Source organism: Triticum dicoccoides, chromosome 3A, assembly GCF_002162155.2.
Source record: "Triticum dicoccoides isolate Atlit2015 ecotype Zavitan chromosome 3A, WEW_v2.0, whole genome shotgun sequence".
Taxonomy (NCBI): domain Eukaryota; kingdom Viridiplantae; phylum Streptophyta; class Magnoliopsida; order Poales; family Poaceae; genus Triticum; species Triticum dicoccoides.
The window spans coordinates 599,384,011-599,405,089 of record NC_041384.1 but is presented as its reverse complement, the minus strand read 5'-3'; the positions used below and the strand labels follow the sequence as shown (position 1 = coordinate 599,405,089).

Here is a 21,079-nt window from a genome sequence, read left to right as displayed (position 1 = left end):
ACACACACAACTCATAAGATTTTTTTAATATACTCTAGTACTAGGCCTATTTATCCACTAAAAATCATCCAAAAGGAATCATGTCAACCCATGACCCCCATGATTTTGGCTCAAGCTCCGCCACTGCTTGTGAGCCAAGCCCGGGAGCGATGGTGTGAGGTTTTCCTGCGTGCTTGAATAAGTGGAGAGATGCAAATGTAGTTAAACCGGTCGATAAGGGGAGAGTTTTCTTAGAGCGGAGAAACAACCAAAATCAGCAAAATTATATGAATTTCAGTAATTTTAATAGACATTAAAATATTTAGGCTATTATGGGGTTAGTGCTAAAATAACGATGGGCACAAGCAAAGTTTACATGACTAGCTTGCTAGACGGTTAACACAAGCTGAAGTTCTTTGAAAGAGAGATATGATGACGACCTAGCCATCTCGGTTCTAGATTCAAGGAATGTTTGGAATGGACGTAAAATTTGTACGGCCATCGGTATGTAGCTCAAACTTGAACTAAATATCGACGGGCACATCCAAACGAGGACTTAGATGTTTCATGCCGGGAGACCCTGTGCATGACTAGCTGACTAGACAGTCAACATGGTAAAAAGACGAGAAAATTGATGACGTGGCAGAAAACTGGAGTCAAAGCAGATCGACTCGTGCGAGGGTTGCATTGCGAACTGCTTTTACGGTTTTGGGATGCAATATGAACCAAAGAAAAGTTTTGTGTCACAAAAGACAAATAAAAGTTAAGGGTTGCAAAATCAACCCTAAGACAAGTTTAGGGTGAGAGAGAGAGAGAGAGAGAGAGAGAGAGAGAGAGAGAGAGAGAGAGAGAGAGAGAGATGATGTTGATGATGACCTGTCTGTGATGGTTCTAGTTTTAGAGGTTGACTTGAATGAGTGTAAACTTTGTGTGACCGCGGTATTAAGCTCAAACTTGAACTAAATAGCGATGGGCACAAAAAAGTTACACCAACTTCAAACGAGGCCTTAGATGTTTCGTCTCGGGAGACCATGTGCGTGACTAGATGACTTGATAATGTACATAGTAAAGAGACGAGAAAATCGATAATATGGCTGAAAAACCAGAGTCAAACCAAATCGATCTGTGCGGGGGATGCATTGTGAAACGTTTTTACAATTCCAAGATGAAATTTTAACCAAAGCAAATTTAATGATTGCAAAGTGAACCCTAAGACAGGTTTTTTTTTAGGAGAGGGGGAGGGGGTAATATGGACTTCTCTTCTCTCAAAGTAAGGAGAAGAAGTGAAAAATCATTCACCTGGTTGTTGGCCCTACCTAATGGCGAACTCTTGCTCACGCAACCTTACAAAAAAAATACTCTTGTTCATGCGGATTGCGATGCCACGATCGTCCTTCATCACATGTCAACTTGAAATTTGAGGTTTTACTCGTAAGCTCGTAATAAAGTGGCAAGTGATTTTCCCTTATAAAAAACTTGAAATTTGAGGTTTTCATATCAGAGCGCAAATTCTAGACAGCTGAAATTTTGGCGAGTACTAAACTTTTAGTTGAAAATTCGGGCTGGATTCAAATTCGATCCAAATTTGCTTAAATTCGTCTAAATTCAATGAATTTTGCAAGGAACAATAATATTTGAGAACTCCATTTTTTTCGATTCCAGGAGATCGAAATATCGTTGGTACCGAAAACTTAAACCATTGTTCAGATCCTTGGATCCGTGGTTAACCGAGCCTAAACTGCGATGACCGAGATCCAAACCTACAAGCTGTAGAAAATAACGAACATGCTGCAGCTGTACAAGGAGACGCTGCTCGCGGGAGCACATCGTGCACATGTCCCGCTGCCGTCGCCGCGAATGGCTGCTCTTGTACGTGCGCAGTACACACTTTGGTATGTACTCCTACATTATAAACAAGGGATGGGACAACGTGAGATGTTCATCGAAACCCAAAGATCCATGAGATCGGTGGAAATGCCAATGAAGCCGAGAAGCCAAACGGCGCACGGGACATGAGAAAAGACTACGTGCCACTTGGGCTGCCGGTGTCGACACGCCACACATGCCACCGTCGAGTCACTGGTTCATGGGGCTCACGTACGTACTCTACCTCCCCACACCAACCGCCGCCGCCTACTTGTACCAAGCGCGCATCGCCGAGGAGCCGCGTCGCAGTATCGATCGATCAGCACGTAAGTCCGTCGGGGGTGATCGACCAAACAATGGCCGCCCCGCCTCTGCCGAGCGCGTACATGCCCGACCTGCCGGCGGTGCCGGAGTGGCTGAACAAGGGCGACAACGCCTGGCAGCTGACGGCGGCGACGTTCGTGGGCATCCAGTCCATGCCGGGGCTGGTGGTGCTCTACGGCAGCATCGTCAAGAAGAAGTGGGCCGTCAACTCGGCCTTCATGGCGCTCTACGCCTACGCCTCCACGCTCATCGTCTGGGTGCTGCTCGCCTTCCGCATGGCCTTCGGCGACCGCCTCCTCCCGTTCTGGGGCAAGGCCGGCCCGGCGCTGACGGGGGACTTCCTCGTGGCGCGCGCGTCCTTCCCGGCCACGGCGCACTACGGCGCGGGCGGCGCGCTCGAGGTGGCCCCCACGCAGCCCTACTACCCGGAGGCCACGCTGGTGCTGTTCCAGTTCCAGCTCGCCGCCATCACGCTCGTGCTGCTCGCCGGCGCGCTGCTGGGCCGCATGAACATCAAGGCGTGGATGGCCTTCACGCCGCTCTGGCTCCTCCTCTCCTACACCGTCTGCGCCTTCAGCCTCTGGGGCGGCGGCTTCCTCTACCACTGGGGCGTCATCGACTACTCCGGCGGCTACGTCATCCACGTCTCCTCCGGCGTCGCCGGCTTCACCGCTGCCTACTGGGTACGTTACCACGGGTCCGGTTTGCCTTTCCGGCAGTCGTGGTGGACATTTCTGAATTTTCCGTGATACGCCGCGTTCGTTTCTGGCAGGTGGGGCCGAGGCTGAAGAGTGACAGGGAGAGATTCGCGCCCAACAACATCCTGCTCATGATCGCCGGCGGCGGGCTGCTGTGGCTGGGCTGGGCCGGGTTCAACGGCGGCGCGCCGTACGCCCCGAACATCATCGCGTCCATGGCGGTGCTCAACACCAACGTCAGCGCCGCGGCGAGCCTGCTCACGTGGACCTGCCTGGACGTCATCTTCTTCGGCAAGCCGTCCGTGATCGGCGCCGTGCAGGGCATGATGACGGGCCTCGTCTGCATCACCGCCGGCGCAGGTTCCGAATCCACATTCTCTAAACTGCACTAGCATTTTAGTGTTGTACTGCACAAGTTTATTTTGCGTTTTGCTCAGTGTGCTTCGTCCTTTGTGTTGCATTTGCATGGCGGCTTGCAGGGCTGGTGCACACGTGGGCGGCGGTGCTGATGGGCATCTGCGCCGGCAGCGTGCCGTGGTTCACCATGATGGTCCTCCACAAGCGGTCCGCCCTCCTCCAGAAGGTGGACGACACCCTCGCCGTGTTCCACACCCACGCCGTCGCCGGGCTCCTCGGCGGCGTCCTCACGGGGCTCCTCGCCACCCCGGAGCTCACCACCCTGCACACCCACGTCCCCGGCACGCGCGGCGCCTTCTACGGCGGCGGCGTCCAGCAGGTGGGCAAGCAGCTGGCCGCGGCGCTCTTCGTTGTCGTGTGGAACGTCGTGGTCACCACCGGCATCATCCTCGCCGTGGGCCTCGTCATCCCGCTGCGGATGCCCGACGAGCAGCTCAGGATCGGCGACGACGCGGCGCACGGCGAGGAGGCCTACGCGCTGTGGGGAGACGGCGAGCGGTTCGACGTGTCCCGCCGCGCGGCAGCGAGGGCCACCGAGGTCGGCGACCAGTCGGTCGACCAGCGTCTGGCAGCCATGGGAGCTAGAGGCATCACCGTTCAGTTGTAGTAGAAGCTGGTGCCCGTTGTTCTTTCTTCAAGGGCAGTTGTAGTAGAACTGTAGAAGCTGGTGACTAGGCAACACAGAAGGGATATTCGTAGTTCAATCTTTTGCCAATTTCAGAAGGGATATTTGTAATTTCCTACAATATGCAACGGAGTTTTTAGTTTTTACATGGGCTCTGCTCTTCGCTCTGCCAATTCAGTTTTTGCCCTTCTTTCTAGATTAAATGCAGTTATACATCTCAAGCATGGAATGCCTTCGGTTCAGCAATCATGGCGTTAGCAGAACCAGTTTACTAGCTAGCACGCCCCATGGCAAGAACATTGTGAAACTTGAAAGCATAACGATTTTGCAGAGCAATTCACCAGCATCATCTGGCAACAATCTCACAGGCAGTGGAGTGGCAAGAGGCATCATACTTCATACATGTACACAGTAGCTTTCGTCGCAAGTTACATAATAATACATTGAGAATGCACATTCTCATGCTAGTCGAACTGCTCCCAGTCAGTGTCGTTTTGTGTGGAAGAAAATCGGGCCGGCGGAGCAGTCAAGCTGCCCATGCCGTTTTCGAACGTCTCCCACTCGGTCGACACCGAAACAGATTTGGCGCTATCACTGAAAGGGTTTGCGTTCCTTGCCTTCAGCTTGTCCAGGGTCTCCACAAGATTCTGAACTCGGCGCACCTGGGAGTTTCAACACAGCATTGTATAAGTATCATTTATGCAAAGGTTGGTCTTTATTTAAAAAATGCAAAGGTTGGGATGTACTCCCTCCGTTCCAAAATACTACTTTGTGGTTTGAACTAAAACCACGACAAGTATTTTGGAACAGAGGAAGTGTTATTTTTTCTATTATTATAAATGGACAGGGATTTTATTCATAGTGACAAACCCCATTTGCAAATTATCCGACCAATATGTCATTCAATTATATCACAAGACAAAATCAGGACTACGTAAAGCTGAAAAATCAACATTGTGTTGGCCCAGTGTCACTATTCATCTTGCAGTACACATGAAGTATAATGTCCTCAATGAAATATTTTACTTGAATTTTGTAAGTTACATCTGCAGATGATTATGCCAATCTTATTCATCCAGGATATACAGCAGAAAAAAAGGGAGGAAACTGCACATATTTTATACTTTATAAACGAACACAACTTGAGAAAATAAACCCGAGGGATTATCCGACATGGGGCAAAGATTTTTCTGCCTAAGCTGAGTTTAGCAGCTAAATTCGGACGACACAGCCCGGTTAACCTAGGACTTTGATGTGAGTCTCTCTTCCACAAGAAGTAACCGAACAAGATTAAACTAATGGAAATGATTTTTGAGAGCTACAAACTTGAGCCTGAACGGACCGTTATTACACAATCGGAGTACTGTGTTACTGTAATAACCGAGCAAGACAGACACGAGTACATGGCCCTTAACCCAAAATGTAATTATAAGAGTTACATGAAATGTCCTATAAGAGTCACTGCTAGGTGAGAGCAGTGAAAGACTGATTCAACACAACAGAGAAACTACTGGATAAACCATCAGGAAATAATTGTGCAGGGTTATTAGCATCTATTGGATAACTATCATAAATGAATTAAAAATTATGCAATAGTCCTCTTTGTTTTGAACAAACTTTTGAGCAAGAACATGTCCTGGCTAATGGGTGACATAAATAATCTATTTTGTCTTGAACAACAAATGTTTTAGTTTCTGTACGTGTTGCAATAAAGTTTGTAATCGGATAACTGATGATTAATCTGGTTCGGAAAGTAACAGCAAGGAAGTGTACCTCGGCCTTCCTTTGTGCCCTTGCTTCTCCCTCTGCCTCTATGCCATCGAGTTTCAGCAGCTGCACCATAAGCAGCTCCGTCAAGACAACAAATTCTTTATCCTCGACCTTCTTCCCTGCAAGGACACTCTTCTCCAACTCACACACCTGTTACAGAACATAAAAAAATTAAACGCATCAGTACAGTTGTGTGAGCAGCACAAATATCTTACTCCCTCCGTCCCACAATGCAAGACGACTATGGGATGGAGGGAGTACAAACCAGGTGCGGCAAGTATTGTTCCTTAACCTTAGCAGAGAGCTTGTCAACTTCAGATCTGACACGAACAACAGCCTCACAAGCCCTCATCATGCTCTCATCCATCATCACTGGCTCGACCTTCTGTTCCACATTGGCAGGGACATGTTTCTCAAGCAGAAGCAATTTTGCTCCATCCTTGGCGCCTGATGCGTGCAGGAATTCATCGTCCCTCTTCTCCTTACCACGGAAAAAGAGCCTCTGTCTCTCAGGCTCCAGGCCAGTAGTCTGGGTGAGGATCCTCTTCAGTTCACCTTCACACAAATCATAAATCAGTTTCAACTACCTCGTGTTCGTGAAATTGAGGTCCTCCAAGCAAGGAGATATAGGATGTTACTCCAACAACTCGATCCAAACTTTCTTTCAGAAGTTAAACTCAGTGCAGATGCACCACCAAAGTTAAACTTCTTCGGGATGGGTTAGAGGCTTAGATAAGTAATTCATATAACATCCTTTGATGAGCAGTAACCAATCCCTTTCGACCGGAACACTACTGTAATAATGTGACAGTACAACCATAATTAATTGTAGGCCTGATGTTGAACGAATGGGAACAATTATTCTGATAAGGATTTTTGTATGAAGGTCAAACAAGACATCTACAAATGTAAGTCTACCTGTCACGGTACAACAACGCAAAGTTAATACTTCTAGTTGAATAGCAGGCACATGATACATAGGCCACCTACTGGTGCTTATAATGTTTTTAATCTAGGTTTGTTTAGTCACCCAATTTGATTTTGTTGTTAATCTAGGCTTGTTTATATAGTCATCCAATTGGATTCTGTTCTTAATCTAGGCTTGCTCAGTCACCCAATTCGATCCATAGGAAGCAGGAATTATGTGATTTACATGCACATACTACTTGACAAAATCCGCAGTTGACCAGCCAAGATCTAAGCTCAACGCAGCTAAACAACACGCCATCTGCCGACTTAGTAACTCCGGGGAAACGACAAGCACTCGCTGAGCGAGCACCGCAGCAAAGACCACATCTCAAATCGGAACTGATCACAGACAAATCGGAACAGAGCATTACGTTTCATCTCATCATTACAATACATACAACAGGACAAATTGCAAAGGATAAGGGCGTCGGATCAAATAAGAAGAAGAGGCTCCGTACCGAAGGTGGCCTGCGCCGGCACGAAGACGTCGCGCAGGGCGGGGCCGTGGGACACCCTGAGCCTGACGGTGGGGCCCTCCTCGCCGTCCCTGCGCTGCACGAACATCCCGCCCGGCCGGACCTCCGACTCGCCGTCGGCCTCCTTCGCGCGCGATCTGCTGCCGCCGCCCATCGCCGCCTCCTCTTTTATGGGCCTCTCGGTTCCTTTCGGTTGCGCGGAGAAAGGCGAAAGCGACGCGCGGGGCGGAGGGGGTTGGTGGCGCGTGGCTTTTGCGGAGGGTGGGAGGCCGGCCTCGCCCGCCAGCGGTCGGGTCGCGGGTGGGTTCCTTCCCTCCCGGAGAAGCAAGGGGAAGGGGCGAGGAGGAGGGTGGGGAGACGGCGGATGGGGGGAGGTGGAGGGGAAGCAAGGTTTCGGCGAAGGAAGGAAGGCTAGGCTTGTGCGTTTTTGCGTTGGCCAAGTACAGCTTTGGATCCTCGTGACGCCACCGGGTGGGGGGCGGTGGGGGAGGCTACTGGCTCCGCCTGGATTTGGTTGGCCCGTACGCGCCTGCGCTGCCGCCTCGTGGGGGCCGTCGATTTGTGGTCACTCGTTTGTTTGGGCTTGCCACCCCCGGCCGGCCTCGTGACACGTTCGTCCAACTGTTTGCGTGGCCGGGGTGGGGGTCTAGAGCACCGAGCCGAACTCTCCACGACCTCTCCTCGACGGCTTGGATATGGCAAAGCCATGATGAGTCGAAGAATTTGCATCTTGTGGGATCCGGTCCATGTTTGTCTTCTGTGAATTCACTTGGACCGATTCGCTCGCCGCACTCGTGTGTCTTCAGGTTGAATCCTTTTAATCTACGTTGTTTTTATCGATGACGGTTGTTGTTCTCGTGTCGTATTAATAAATATCATGGTTTTACACTTAAGTCAGTGGCTGAGACATCCAATCTCTAGATCAATGCTTAGCATGAATTTCTCTAATCCATGCTCCCTCCATTCCAAAATATAGTGTGCCCGCGCTTTCCGAGGTCGAACTTTGACCATAAATTTAACGAACGAGACCGACTGCAACGGGAGAAAAAGTTACATAATTAAAAAAAAATTCGAATACGAATTCACTGATATAACTTTTGCTCCCGCCGCAATCGGTCTTGGTAGTTAAATTTACGGTTAAAGTTGAAGCACGGGGATAGAGAAAGCACTACATTATGAAATGGAGAGAGTATATCTAGTTTCCATCTAAGACTGCAGGCAACAGTGATCTAGAGCACCAAGCTGAACTATCTGACGTTTTTATTTCGGAAAACATTCAATCTATTCATCAACTATTAAGATAGTAAAAAACACCAGAACTAAAAAATACATACATATTCGTAAAACACCTAGCGACGATTTTGGAGATGGCGAAGCCATGATGATGAGTCTATAAGGTGACTTTTTTTTGGCATAAACTTGTGTATTACTCAAGCATCAACCTTAAAATCCTCCTTACATAAATCAACGACCTCTAGGGCCGGAGCCCAGCAAGACTACGGTTCTACTTTCAGTTCTTGCAAAACTTGCTAAAACATCACTGAGTACATTTCGGCCACGGTTGATATGAGTAATATGAGTCATACGAAGACACTTCAGATACTTGATCACCGCCACCAAAGAAGCATTTTTTTTTATTTTATAGTTATACATTGTGCACTAGTATCATATACTCCTTCTTTCTGCTAGATACATCCATTTGAGCGTCAGCCAATCCGGGCAAAGTATGTATACAAGAAGTAATTCAAAGGCGAGAGCTGTAATAAAATTTTAGGCCCGATTTTGTTGTTTTTAGTGAGCTCCTTGGAACTCGTCTCAGTGCGGAAAATTGCAAGTACTATAAGAGTCTTTCATCTTTGATGCGTACTCTTTTCTATATATATTTTAGTTTATTTGGTGTTTCATTTGAATTTACTATATTGAGGGCGCATATGAGTTCGGGATCAATAAAAGAGTGTTTCTAGCTAGATTACGAGGTTCAAAGTTTGAGTCCTTAGCCTCGTGAACAAAATTATAGGAAATTATCTTAAGATCTCAAGCGACGGTAGAGTTGGTGCAAAACTAGAACGTGGCCCATCCAACCCATCAACAAAACTATCAAGAGGGAGCGAGTACTTGGCGAGAGATGGCCGCCGCCACGTGTCGCGCTCTAGGCGCTCCTTTCTGATTTTGTTTTTTTTATCAATTTTTTCGCACGCATTTTCGGCTTTTTAAACGGGGTTTTCCTCTTTTTTTGGCTTTCCACCGATCTTTCTTAGCTTTTGGACAAAAAAGTTGTTCTTTTTTGTTTCGCGAGAGGCATGGTTTCACTACCTCGAGAGACACGGTTTTGCTTTTGCGAGAAGCACGGCCATGCCTCTCGAAAACGGAAAAACGCGTTTTTTCCTTCTGCCAGAGGCATGGTTTTGCTTCCGCGAAAAGCATGGTTGTACTTTCGCGAGAGGCATGGCTGTACCTCTCGAAAACGAAAAAATGTGTTTTTTGTTTTTGCCTTTCACGAGAGGCACGGTTTTGCTTTCGCGAGAGACACGGTTGTGCTTTCACGAGAGGCATAGCCATGCCTCTCAGAAACGGAAAAAATATATGTTTTCTTTTTTTCCTTCCGTGAGAGGCACGTTAACGAAAAAAACCCATTTTCTGTATTTCTTTCTTTCGTGAGACACACGGTTTTGCTACCGCTGGGGGCGCAATTGTGCTTTCGCGAGAGGCATAGTCATGCCTCTTTCGGAAAGAAAAAAAATGTGCTCCCGCTTCGATTTTTCTGTCCGTTTTTTTGTGAAAAATAGTTTATTAAACCTATCAACATGAGATTTAGTTTTGAGATCTCGACGTGAGGAATCAAATGGTGAAAGTAGTTAAAGATTTGAACGCATGATTTAAGAGATAAAACGTTTTGAATAAACGAATGTATGAAAAAAGAGAAAATTTTCAAATTTGTGCGCCATTTGTCGCAGCCTGAGAAGATGGGGAGTGACCTTTGAAAGGACTACTCCTTATTTAGTGAATTTGGAGGAGTTCGAGCAAAGCTGCCTTGAAAGCAAATTTGTCAGGTATTCCGTATCTCCTATATCACGCCCGTTGCGTGAAATACTGTGCTTTTGGTACAAAACACATATCCCTTGCAGTAATGGACCGGCCCATGTAAGGTAATTACTTTTTTCGGTATTGAGAATGTTCTTTTACAGAGATTTTGGAATGTTTTCATCGTTTTTATTTGGTTAAATGGTTTTTGTCTGGTTTTTACATCTTCCTATTTTCTTTGTGTTCATTTTTTTATTTACAGTTCTTGTTAATTTTATTATATTTCCATTTTTTATATTTTAAAGTATGTTACCATTTTTTTCTAAGTTAATGAACATTTTCATAATTTTAAATATTTTTATAATTCATGAATGGGTTTTAAAAAGCATCTACATTTTAACTGGAGAACGGTTTTAAATTCATGGTCAATTTAAAATTTGTGAGTATTTCCAAAAAAACATTAATTTTTAAAAATTAACATTTATTTAAGTATTAATGAAAATATTTTAAATTTTAAAATAGTTGTTAAAATACCTGAATTGTTTCCCAAACATTATCGAAACCAAAAAAAACGATGGCCGTTTTTTTCCTATAAGCAGCAGTAGTGCCGAGTGAGCCAACCAGCTAGCCAGTCGAGCGAGCGAGCACGCCGTGCTAGTGAGCTTAGTGGGCCGGCCCAGTTTGTGTTAGCGTGGTAATTAGACGCCTGAAGCGTTAAATAGGAGCATCCTTGTTATTATGTACCCTAGCCCCTCCTGGCCTACCAATCAATTGTGTTTCGAACACCTGGAATCAGGAGCTTAGTTTTTTTTAACCCGGGGCTCGGCTGATTGGTTCCAGTTTAAAGTACCATGTCGAACTTCCTAGCTTACATGAGAAAATCGAACCAAAAATAATGGAGATGCCAACGCCTTCTATAGATCCGTCCAAGAGCAAACTAGCTTACATGTGATAATCATAGCATAAATAATGAAGATGTCAGCACTAAAATCATATTTAACATGGTTTCAAGGGTTGTCAATTTGGAAATGAATGTCCACGAGTCTAGAGAATTTTTGCTTTGGTTTGTGATTATTCATTATTGTATTCTATCACAACTTATTAAGTGTTGCCAACGAACATGTAAAGAATTGCATAGAAGATGATATTCTTCACGCAACATGGTTGTGCAGGCCTATATCATTATGATAGAATACTCTTTCTTCAATGGTGCCCTTTAATTAAGTGATGTTCTGAAATGTAGTCGAGGTACCTGGTCGTGTTCTATGGATTTCTTGGGATAGAATACTCTTAACAGTATTTTTGTAATCCTATATCATTATGAGTCTTATGACAACTAATGGCCTTCTTGTACAACAAGTTTCAAACAGAGAAACTTGGCATGATTCTTTCTGTCAGGCAAGTTTTGAAGTAGAAACTCAACTATTAATGGAAAATATGACAGAAAAGGAATGAAAGGCAAATTTCGTAGAATGTAACTTAAGAAAACAAGATCTAATAGGTTATCACTAAGAAAAACACCAGATATAAGAAGAAGTGCGAGTGGAATAATGTCATATGGTTCCTATATCATTATGAAAGCTAATACCCTTTTCGTACCTCAAGTTTCAAGAGTTAAAGGGAAATATGGTAGAAATGAAACGAAAGGCAAGTTTGGTGGAACATAACTTAAGTAAACAAGGTCTAGTTGGTTAACACTTAGTAAAAGATCGAATGGAAGAAGAACAAGTGCGGTTGAAACAATGTGATTGCAGTCGTATATGTAACTAATTAAGTCATGATAGAATGACGATTAATGTGCGAGATGGCATATTCGTTCGTACTGCAGTAAGGATGTCGGAAAAAGAGTTGATGAATTTGTAGTCCGAAGAACAGCAATCCGACAGAACAAGAAGAGGTTAATAGTTGGACGAATCTAAAACGAGTTGAATACAAGGATATCTTGACGGAAGAGAATAAAAAGTTGACAAAAGAGAGTGTACCAATTTTTCATGGAAAAAACAATGGCATGAACTGGCTAAGCGATAGAGCGGGACGAACTGATGAGTTCACATCAAGTAAAGCAAAGTAATTGGACAGAATGAAAAAAATAGAGAAAAAAGACAATGAGAGAGTACTCGAACCTTAGAGTGGAACAGTACTGAAACCAAGGAAGAAGACGAACAATTAAGTGGATTGCTCGAACAGGGTTGCAGAATAGAGGTATCTAACAGAACGGGGTTGCAGCATACGCAAAGAAAGATGTACAACAACGGTCCGCCAAAGTATTTGTATAAAATAAATATGTATATTGTTTCGTATTAAAATCGATAAATGGTAGATTTTATTGATTCAAAATGAAGCATCTGGAGTCTCAATATTAAGATCAATAAAGGATAGACTTTATTGACTCAGTATGTATATCGTCTCGTAATAAGATGGCTAAGAATTTCATCATTTTTCAACCAATTTGCGCCGAAACATCTGCTCAGATCACAACGCAGACCAACTGTTGCAGATGGATCGCAAGTGCGTGCCCCTGCGAATTTTGGCCTTGGAAAGGTCTCACTTCACCGCAGCCTAGATGGATAATCGAAATGTCCCGCTGATCGAGGCATACCAGCCTATGAGTAATTTTAAAGCCCTAAAACATCAAATCGGCCGGCTACATAAAACGTAGCACCGCTAGTCCTGCCAAAATCTTTGCTTCCGATCACGCGGGTGAACGTCGCCGTCCTCATTAAAAGAGCCCATTATTCCCGCACAGTGCAGTTCCTGCAGAGCGTACGTGCAGCCCATGCGCCGGGCGACCTGCACAGTGCCGCCCAAGCTTCGTCCAGCTTCCTAGTTTGATCTTGTCCGGAAGCACGGATCATGTGTTTGTCGCCATGGCAGGATACGCTGCACTAGACGATGACTAGGGCAAAATTTGTGCGTCTACTATTTCTGAATAGTTGCAGGGAAAATGTTCAAGCATAGACCCACCGGTTGACATTCTCTATTTCATGCACAGGTTGCTTAGGCCAACTCCAGCGCACAATCCCAAACAGACGTCCGTTTTAACCTGTTTTCATCCGTTTGGGTAGGACAATGAGGTCGTGTCCGGGCCTGTCCTGGAATGCGGTGACCGTGCGCCCAGCGCACGGACGCATTCTTTGGCCTCATCCATTCCGCCACGGCCAAAAAATGTCCATATATTTGTATTTCAATGTTCAAAACAAGTTTGCACATCCAAATATTATTTATCTGATAATAAAAATAGTTTTACAACCCAATCAAAATTATCTCTAATAAAAACAGTTTTACAACCAAATCGAAATTGTCTAGAATGAACATATAATGAACCAATACATTTATTGGTTGCCAATGTGATTCTACACGTGCTCAACCAAGTTATTTTGAAGATCCAAATGAGTGTGTCAATCACGCATTTCACGATGAAATTGGACAAACTGTTCAAACGTGGCCGGTTCTTGGTGCAGGGGCTCAACATTTTCACCTTGAAAATCAAATCCTTGGTCGAAGATCCTGTCATCATGCTCGTCCCCGACGGTCATGTTGTGCATGATCACACAAGCAGTCATCACCTCCCAAAGCTTTCCTTCATCCCATGTCAGTGCAGGGTTTCGAACGATACCCCATCGGGATTGAAGCACACCAAAAGCACGTTTCACATCCTTTCTAGCACTCTTTTGCATTTGGGCATATCTCTTTCTCTTCTCACCTTGGGAGTTCGAGATTGTCTTCATAAAAATTGACCACTGAGGATATATGCCATCAACAAGGTAGTATCCCTTGTTGTATTGGTGGCGATTGATCTCAAAGTTGACAGGCGGGGAGTGGTCTTCTGCAAGCCCTGCAAAGACTGGAGAATGCTGCAACACGTTGATATCATTGTGAGAACCTGCCATGCCGATGAAAGAATGCCATATCCAAAGATCCTGCGAAGCCACCGCTTCTAATATGACAGTGCACGCTTTGACATGCCCCTTGTAATGGCCCTGCCAAGCAAATGGGCAGTTCTTCCACTCCCAGTGCATATAATCAATGCTGCCAAGCATGCCTAGAAAGCCTTTAGCTACGTTGGTCGCCAATAATCTCTCCGTATCAACGGTAGTTGGCTGCCTCAAGTACTCAGGGCCAAACACTGCCACCATGGCCTTACAGAACTTGTACAGTGACAACAGACATGTGGACTCACTCATACGCACATACTCATGTACGAGATCACCTAGAATCCCATATGCAAGCATGCGGATGGCCGCGGTTTATTTCTGGTAAGAGGAGAATCCAGGCTTACCAAGGGCATCCATCTTGCACTCGAAGTATGGGTCATGAGCAACCACTTCCTCTCGGATACGATTGAACACATGCCTTGCCATACGAAAACGGCGAAGGAATTTATCCGGCTTAAAGAGCGGGGTGTTTGCAAAGTGATAGGCATAGAGCAGGGCGTGGCCTCTCTCCCTATTGCAGTCCAGGTTGGGAGCACGGCCAGGGAGTGACCCCCTGTACCAAGGAAGCCACCGTTCAACGTGGTCGTGAATGACCAGTGTAGCCACCAAAAGATTTTCATCATCCGACGACGAATCGTCCGATGAATAAATGAAGTGGTGGAAGAAAAATCCATCTCCACTGTCCATACCTTTGTGAGCAAAGTGTCAAACACCTTGCGGTCATGGTGGCAAAAAGGCCGCGATGATCACATCGATGCAGCAGGGGGGTTGGCGGCCGGCTACTGGCCGCTGTGGAGCACTCGTCGGAAGCTGCGGTGGCCGCCGTGGTACGTCGCGGGCGGTCATATCCCCTCTGCCACCGGCTATGATGGCGACGGGCAAATCTCCTCCAATCGACGGCCAAAACTATGATGAAAGCGCGGGCATGGTGGCGGTCATGTCGAGACGTGGTTTGGTATGGACGGCTAGGGGGTGCACAGAGGAGGCGGCCAGAGAATAGTGGCGGCGCTGGCAGCAGGGTGGGGCGGGGGAGATGGGGTGGAGGCCTTGGAAGCGAAGGGACTGCTAGTGTCCCCGACAAGCGGGCCACGGGGGGACAAGGGCGTGCGTCGAGCCCGCCCGCGCGATATCTGTTTTACCCCAAACTTGGCGCAAGTTTAGGTCGGAGATGGGTCGAAAACAGACGAAATCCGGACATTCGTCCGTTTGAGGCCGCGTGTTGGGCGGCGCTATTAGTCTGTTCTACCCCAAACAAACGCATCCGGACAGATTGGGATCACGCGCTGGAGTTGGCCTTATCTTCGAGTATCCGACCCTTCGATTGCTAGTCAGGCCATATCAGCATCGCTATCTTTCAAGCTCGGTATAGAACTCTCTTCCAAAATAAGAAGGCGGAACATACTAGTGTGCTGTATCAATCCATCTATTCATTGCTCTACATAGGCACATAGCCTCTTTTGGAGTAAGGTCCTTAATTAGTAGTAACTCCTAGTTGAGCTCGTGAGCATCACAACATGTGCTTCGGGCTTAAGATGAAATTCCTCCCCGCCTAGCCCTCGTCCCGAAGATGTTTCAAGCATCGTTTCAGGACGTGTGGAGGTGTGTCTTTGGCGGATCTCGTGAGATCCGGTCATCGTTTGTCTTTCGGTGGATTCGTTTGGATCCAGTCTTTGTTCGTCTACGTCTATGTGTTAGCAGGTTGGATCCTTCCGATCTAGTCATCTCTTCATCGGCAGCGGTTGCTGTTCTGGTGCTCTGTCCTGTGGGGCTTTATCACGACGACTTCCTGACTGTCTACTACAACAATATTTGCCCTACTCCAATGAGGGAGGCGTGATGAGGGTGGTGTGCCTTCGGCTCGCTCCAGTGCTTGCAGTCGTCGCTAGGTGGTATACGGACCTGGATGTACTTCGTACTTCCGGTGTTCTTTGTACTACCTTGACAGCTGATGAATAAATCGGAAATTTTCTCACAAAAAAAGAGTGACCCAGTTTACAAGGGAAACTAGGCCGAAAAACTAAAAGTAAAAGGTGCCATCTAGCCACTGATTTTGTTCTCTCGTGAAGAACACAAAGCAGTACATTTTCCCAAAATAAATAGCAGCTGGGAGGCTCTACCTATTTTTCTTTGATAATGTTTTGAAGACACTTTTCCAATTTTTGTTAAGGAATCACGCAGGCAAGGGGGTGTGTGGGCCCTCCACCGGAATATATTTCTCAAGGTGTAAAGCAGGTAGTATACCAGAATATTATGGGTATAGTTGTGCGCAGGGTTAGGAAAGCCCGCCATTAGAAAGCGGCTTCTTTGTCTTTACCCACACAAAGTCTATGAGACCAAGGCCATAGGTCCAAATCTGCAGCCATAAAACCGAGTGAAGTAACTGAGTGGGCGTCGATGTAACGAAAAGCTTTGGCATTCCTAGTATCCTAGATCTTTCGTAGAATAATTAGGAGGATGAAGCCATAGTGGCTGAGGCTGGTCAACCAGAGCATTCTCCCAAAGTGCATAGATGTTGTCGGGCTTAGAGCATTTCCAGCAGTCCGCCCAGGAGGCATAAAAATTGCTGCCTGGGGGCGAGCCGGTGGTAGAATCGGCTCTGCGGCGGTTGGGCATCCAGCCGTCGCCCCCAGGTGAAAGTACATATAGTCCCCATGCATGGTTTCGGTAATTAAACGACAATCCTAATGGACTAAGGTTTGCATTGAGATATACATTTGAAGGAAAGTTCCATTTGCAATGCATGAAGAATATTGGATGGATTGATGGATGTAATCCATCAACATAAATATATGCATCGAGACTTGATAATGAATGAAAATTCCTATTAAGAAACTATGGCATCAAGTTATATAGGAAGGTTTGTTCCATGGGTGATGCAAGAAGGAGACTGAATGGATTCGAAATGAATGTCATATGCATATAGTTGTGCATCAAGATTAATCATGGAGCAAAGATAAATGTTGACCAAGATGAAGATCGAAGATTGTCAACACACAAGCGCAAATCATGTGCCACATGAGGTCTTGTGGTATGGTTAGAATTTGTCAACTGCGCTTTGTGTACTAACCCGTTCTATGTGTTTTCTATGTCTGTGTGGGCTAGGTGGTTCTCATGGACTTACATCAATAGAAAGATTTCAAGTGCCCATGAGAGGATGACATCAAGTGATGATGATCATGGTTTACAAAGGCAAGTTCAAGATAGGCAGTCTGAAGAATTACATGCTTGAAGCTTGCAGATGATCATGTGATGGACACATGAAGATGAATGCAAAGCAAAACTTCCCACATTGTGTATGGGGGAGCTACTTGAAGACTTCACCAATGTCTTGCCTTCAGCTTGAGCCAAGAAGAAACATCAACATCAAGCTCAAGTGAAAGGCTCGAGTCAAAGGTATTAGTTCCTTTGACGTTAGTGTTGTGGAATGATGACCACCGAAGAAACACATACACTCAATAATGGATTCTCGATAGCTATGTAGTATAGCTCTTTTATGATTCTTGAGTTATAGGGATCCCGCACTATTAAGAGGGGATCAAAGGGGTTCGTGATGGATTTGCTCAAGTCAACATCGGGTTCGTGATGGATTTGCTCAAGACAACATCTTCTCTACACAATTCCACTCCTATCCTATATATCAAAGAAAATCAAAGCCAAATAGGTTCCCCAAATCTAGGATAACACCTTTGCATATTTGGCATCCCCCATTTTGGTTGATCTTGGATGGTTCTCTATGCGAGTACCTGGAGTTTTTCCATAGCTTCAAAACAAGCCCAAGATCATCAAAATCGGAGTTCGTATGAAAAAGTTATGCATGTTTTACTTTCGGTATGCTGGCCGTTTTCTGCGGGGATGGATGTTCCGGGCAAGTTCCAGGGAAAGTTCCGGGTTAACCAGAGAGTTTGCACATATCTGGTCCAAAGGGAGCCCAGAAGTTCCGGGCCTCCCGGAAGTTCCAGGGGCCAGAAGTTCCGGGCCAAGTTCCGGGCTAACCAGAAAGTTTGCACATATGTGTCCAATAGCTGGCCCGGAAGTTCCGGGCCTGCCCAGAAGTTCCGGGCTGCATTTTTCTGTGCGTAACGGGCAGATTTGGTGGGGCACTATATAAGGCACCCTTCTTCCCCATCGAGAAAGAGCTTTTTGGATCTGAGATTTCCCCATTCTTTTGAGTTCTATCCTCCTCCCCCAAGTCTCAAAACTCCAATCCATTTGGGTGAAAACTATCCCATGGATCTAGGGTTCATTTGTTGACCTCATCCATTGTTCCTCTCCTCTCCCATCCCTCCATATCATTAGTTGCTTTTGGTGGGATTTGAGAGAGATGGATTTGAGCCTTCTCGTGCTAGACCCCGAAGAGATTTGTGAGAGTTCTTGAGAGAGATTTTATCCAAGCATACACCAACTCCTCCTCTCTCTTTTGACCAAAGCACTTTGTGATTTGACCAAGTCTTGAGCATTTCCCCCTTTATCTTGTTACTCTTGTAGGTTGGAGACTCCTAGGCGGTAGGAGTGCTCCGGTGAGGAATCAACTTGTGATTTGTCCCCCGAAAAGTTTGTGAAGGTTTGGAGGCTGCCTCAAGGTCTACCACTAGTGGTTGGGAGTCACCTCCATGGTGATATCTCAAGGAGAATAGGGTGAGCCTTCGTGGCATTGGTGTGCCTTCGTGGTAACATCCACCTCTCTAACGGTGACTAGCTTCCCTCCAAGGAAGTGAACATCGGGATATATACATCCTCGTCTCCGTGACTTTGGTTATCCCTAACCCTAACTCCTTACTTGTGGTTTACTTTGGTCATTTGACCGTGCATTCACTATATCTTGTTGTCCTCATTATATTGTGGTGGTTCATTATATTGTGTTGGTCATTTCCTTGTAGAGATTATTTAGGCCTACACTTCATATTCCGCAATTCATACTTGCTACTATTGATATAATTTGTGATTAGTGTGAATTACTAACTTGTGTCATACACTTCCATATATTGTGATATTGCTCAAGTAAATTTGTGTAACTTACTTGAGTTTGCTTGTATCATTCAATTCCATATATTGTGATATAATTTGTGTAAGCTTGTATTGCTTACTGGTGGTTGTGTGTATTATTCATTTCCATATCTCGTGATATACATTGAGTAAGTTTGTTTGACTTACTTGTGCTTACTCATATCCTCGCTAGTCTCATCTTGTTTATGCTAAGTTGTTGGTGCACTTAGTGAGCCTAGTATATTTAGGATTTGTGCTTGAAAAGTATCCGCTTAGTTTATTTCCGCATTAGGATATAGACAAATCCATAAAAGATTTTAAAACGCCTACTCACCCCCTTTAGGCGACATCGTGGTCCTTTCAATTGGTATCAGAGCCCGGTCTCTCCTTATTAGGCTTCACCGCCTAGAGAGTAACGATGTCGACTAGTGAACTAGTGCACGATGGCACATTTTGTTTTAATGGCACAAATTACATTATGTGGAGATTGCGCATGCTTTGTCACTTTCGGGCCATGTGTCCAAATGCTTTGCGGATTGTTGTTATAGGGGATTCAAATCTAAAGTATGGACAATCTCCTCACTTGAGGATATGCACCTTGATAGTCAAGTTTTGAGTGCCATTGACCAAGCTATATCCTTAGAAGTGTTTAAGGAAATCTCAACTTGCAAGTCGGCTCATGAGGCTTGGACCAAACTTAAACATATATATGGTGGGCCCAATCTTGATGAAGACAATATTCTTTTTGGGGAGTTAATGGAGGAGTTCTCCACATTTTTAAATCATGAAGAACTCTCTATTGCTTCCACCTCCAATTACTTGGACACTTCAATATCTTCCACTTCACCAACATGTGGCATGCCACAAGGTAATGACATGGTGAGTGAAGAAATATCATGTGATGATATGCTTGATCTCCCATGTTGCCATGATAGAAATGCTTTGGTTTCCTCTAGTTGTCCTATGACTAACCATGTAGAGGAAATCAAGAAAGATGAGGCATGCTTGATTGATGAAGAACCCTCTTCTCCAAAAGAATCATCATCAACCCCTAATAGTAAGAGGTAATGATGAGGTATCATCTTCTCTTAGTGATAATGATGATAGTTGTAATGAGGATGATGATGATGGCTTGACTCAAAATCTCTATGAGATTGGGAAAACTCTTCATAGAGCTAAAAACAACACTTATAAAAGGTTCCAAGATGTTCTTGCTTGCTTTCAAAAACGTAATGACTTATTTCTTAACGAGCAAGCAAAAAGTGAACAACTTGAACATGAACTTGCTAAGGCTCATCAATGTCTTAGTGATTTGAGGTCTTTAAAAGAAGAGATTGAAGTTACTCATTGTAAACTTAAAGAGGATTTTGAGAACCTTGACCTTGGCTACAAGAATGTCAAAGGAGAGCTCACCAAACTTTCTAAGTCTCATGGGGAACTTCAAGCTACTCATGCGGAGTCTCTAGTTTCTACATGCTCATCTCATATTGATAATGATGCTGGTGCTACTAACTCTATCTTGTGTGAAGCATCGATATTAAAAGAAAATGTTGAGCTTAGGACTCAACTTGATTTTCTAACTAGCAATTATGGGAAATTGGAAGAAAGTCATGAAAAGCTCTCGGGCACTCACCAGGATCTTCTAATCTCTCATGATGGGCTAAAGTTAGCTCATGAGGCTATGGTCACCATGGTAAAATCGTGTGAGTCTCATGTGTATATTATCACACCTTCTACTCGAAATACCTTATTGCCATGTGCTAGTCCTTGCAATTCCTCTCTACATGATATCGATACATCTTGTGATGAATTGCTCACCATGCCTTGTTGCTCTAATAATGAAGCTTCTATTTCCTCTAGTTCTTTTGTTAATACTAACCTTGTAGAGGAAAATAAAGAGCTCAAGGCCCAAGTCACTAGTTTGAAGAAAGACTTGGAAAAATGTTGTGATAATATCTTGAGTGTGCAAAAGGACCCTCAAGACAAAATAGGACTTGATTTCATCTCCAACAAGAT

At 45.2% G+C, this 21,079-nt stretch overlaps 2 protein-coding genes across 2 annotated transcripts; one reads left to right on the top strand and one right to left on the bottom strand.

The window, feature by feature from the left end:
• Positions 1-2,164: 2,164 nt before the first annotated feature.
• LOC119269471 (ammonium transporter 2 member 3-like) lies at positions 2,165-4,055 on the top strand. Its single transcript, XM_037551306.1, has 3 exons — positions 2,165-2,852; positions 2,942-3,227; positions 3,347-4,055. The coding sequence occupies exons 1-3, from the start codon at positions 2,202-2,204 to the stop codon at positions 3,889-3,891; spliced, it is 1,482 nt and encodes a 493-aa protein (XP_037407203.1). The 5' UTR covers positions 2,165-2,201; the 3' UTR covers positions 3,892-4,055.
• A 156-nt stretch (positions 4,056-4,211) lies between these two features.
• On the bottom strand, positions 4,212-7,565 carry LOC119269472 (BAG family molecular chaperone regulator 4-like). The gene is made up of 4 exons (XM_037551307.1): positions 7,107-7,565; positions 5,972-6,234; positions 5,683-5,829; positions 4,212-4,571 (listed from the first exon to the last, which is right to left on the bottom strand). Exons 1-4 carry the CDS (start codon positions 7,276-7,278, stop codon positions 4,374-4,376), a joined length of 780 nt encoding a protein of 259 aa, XP_037407204.1. The 5' UTR covers positions 7,279-7,565; the 3' UTR covers positions 4,212-4,373.
• Positions 7,566-21,079: the final 13,514 nt, after the last annotated feature.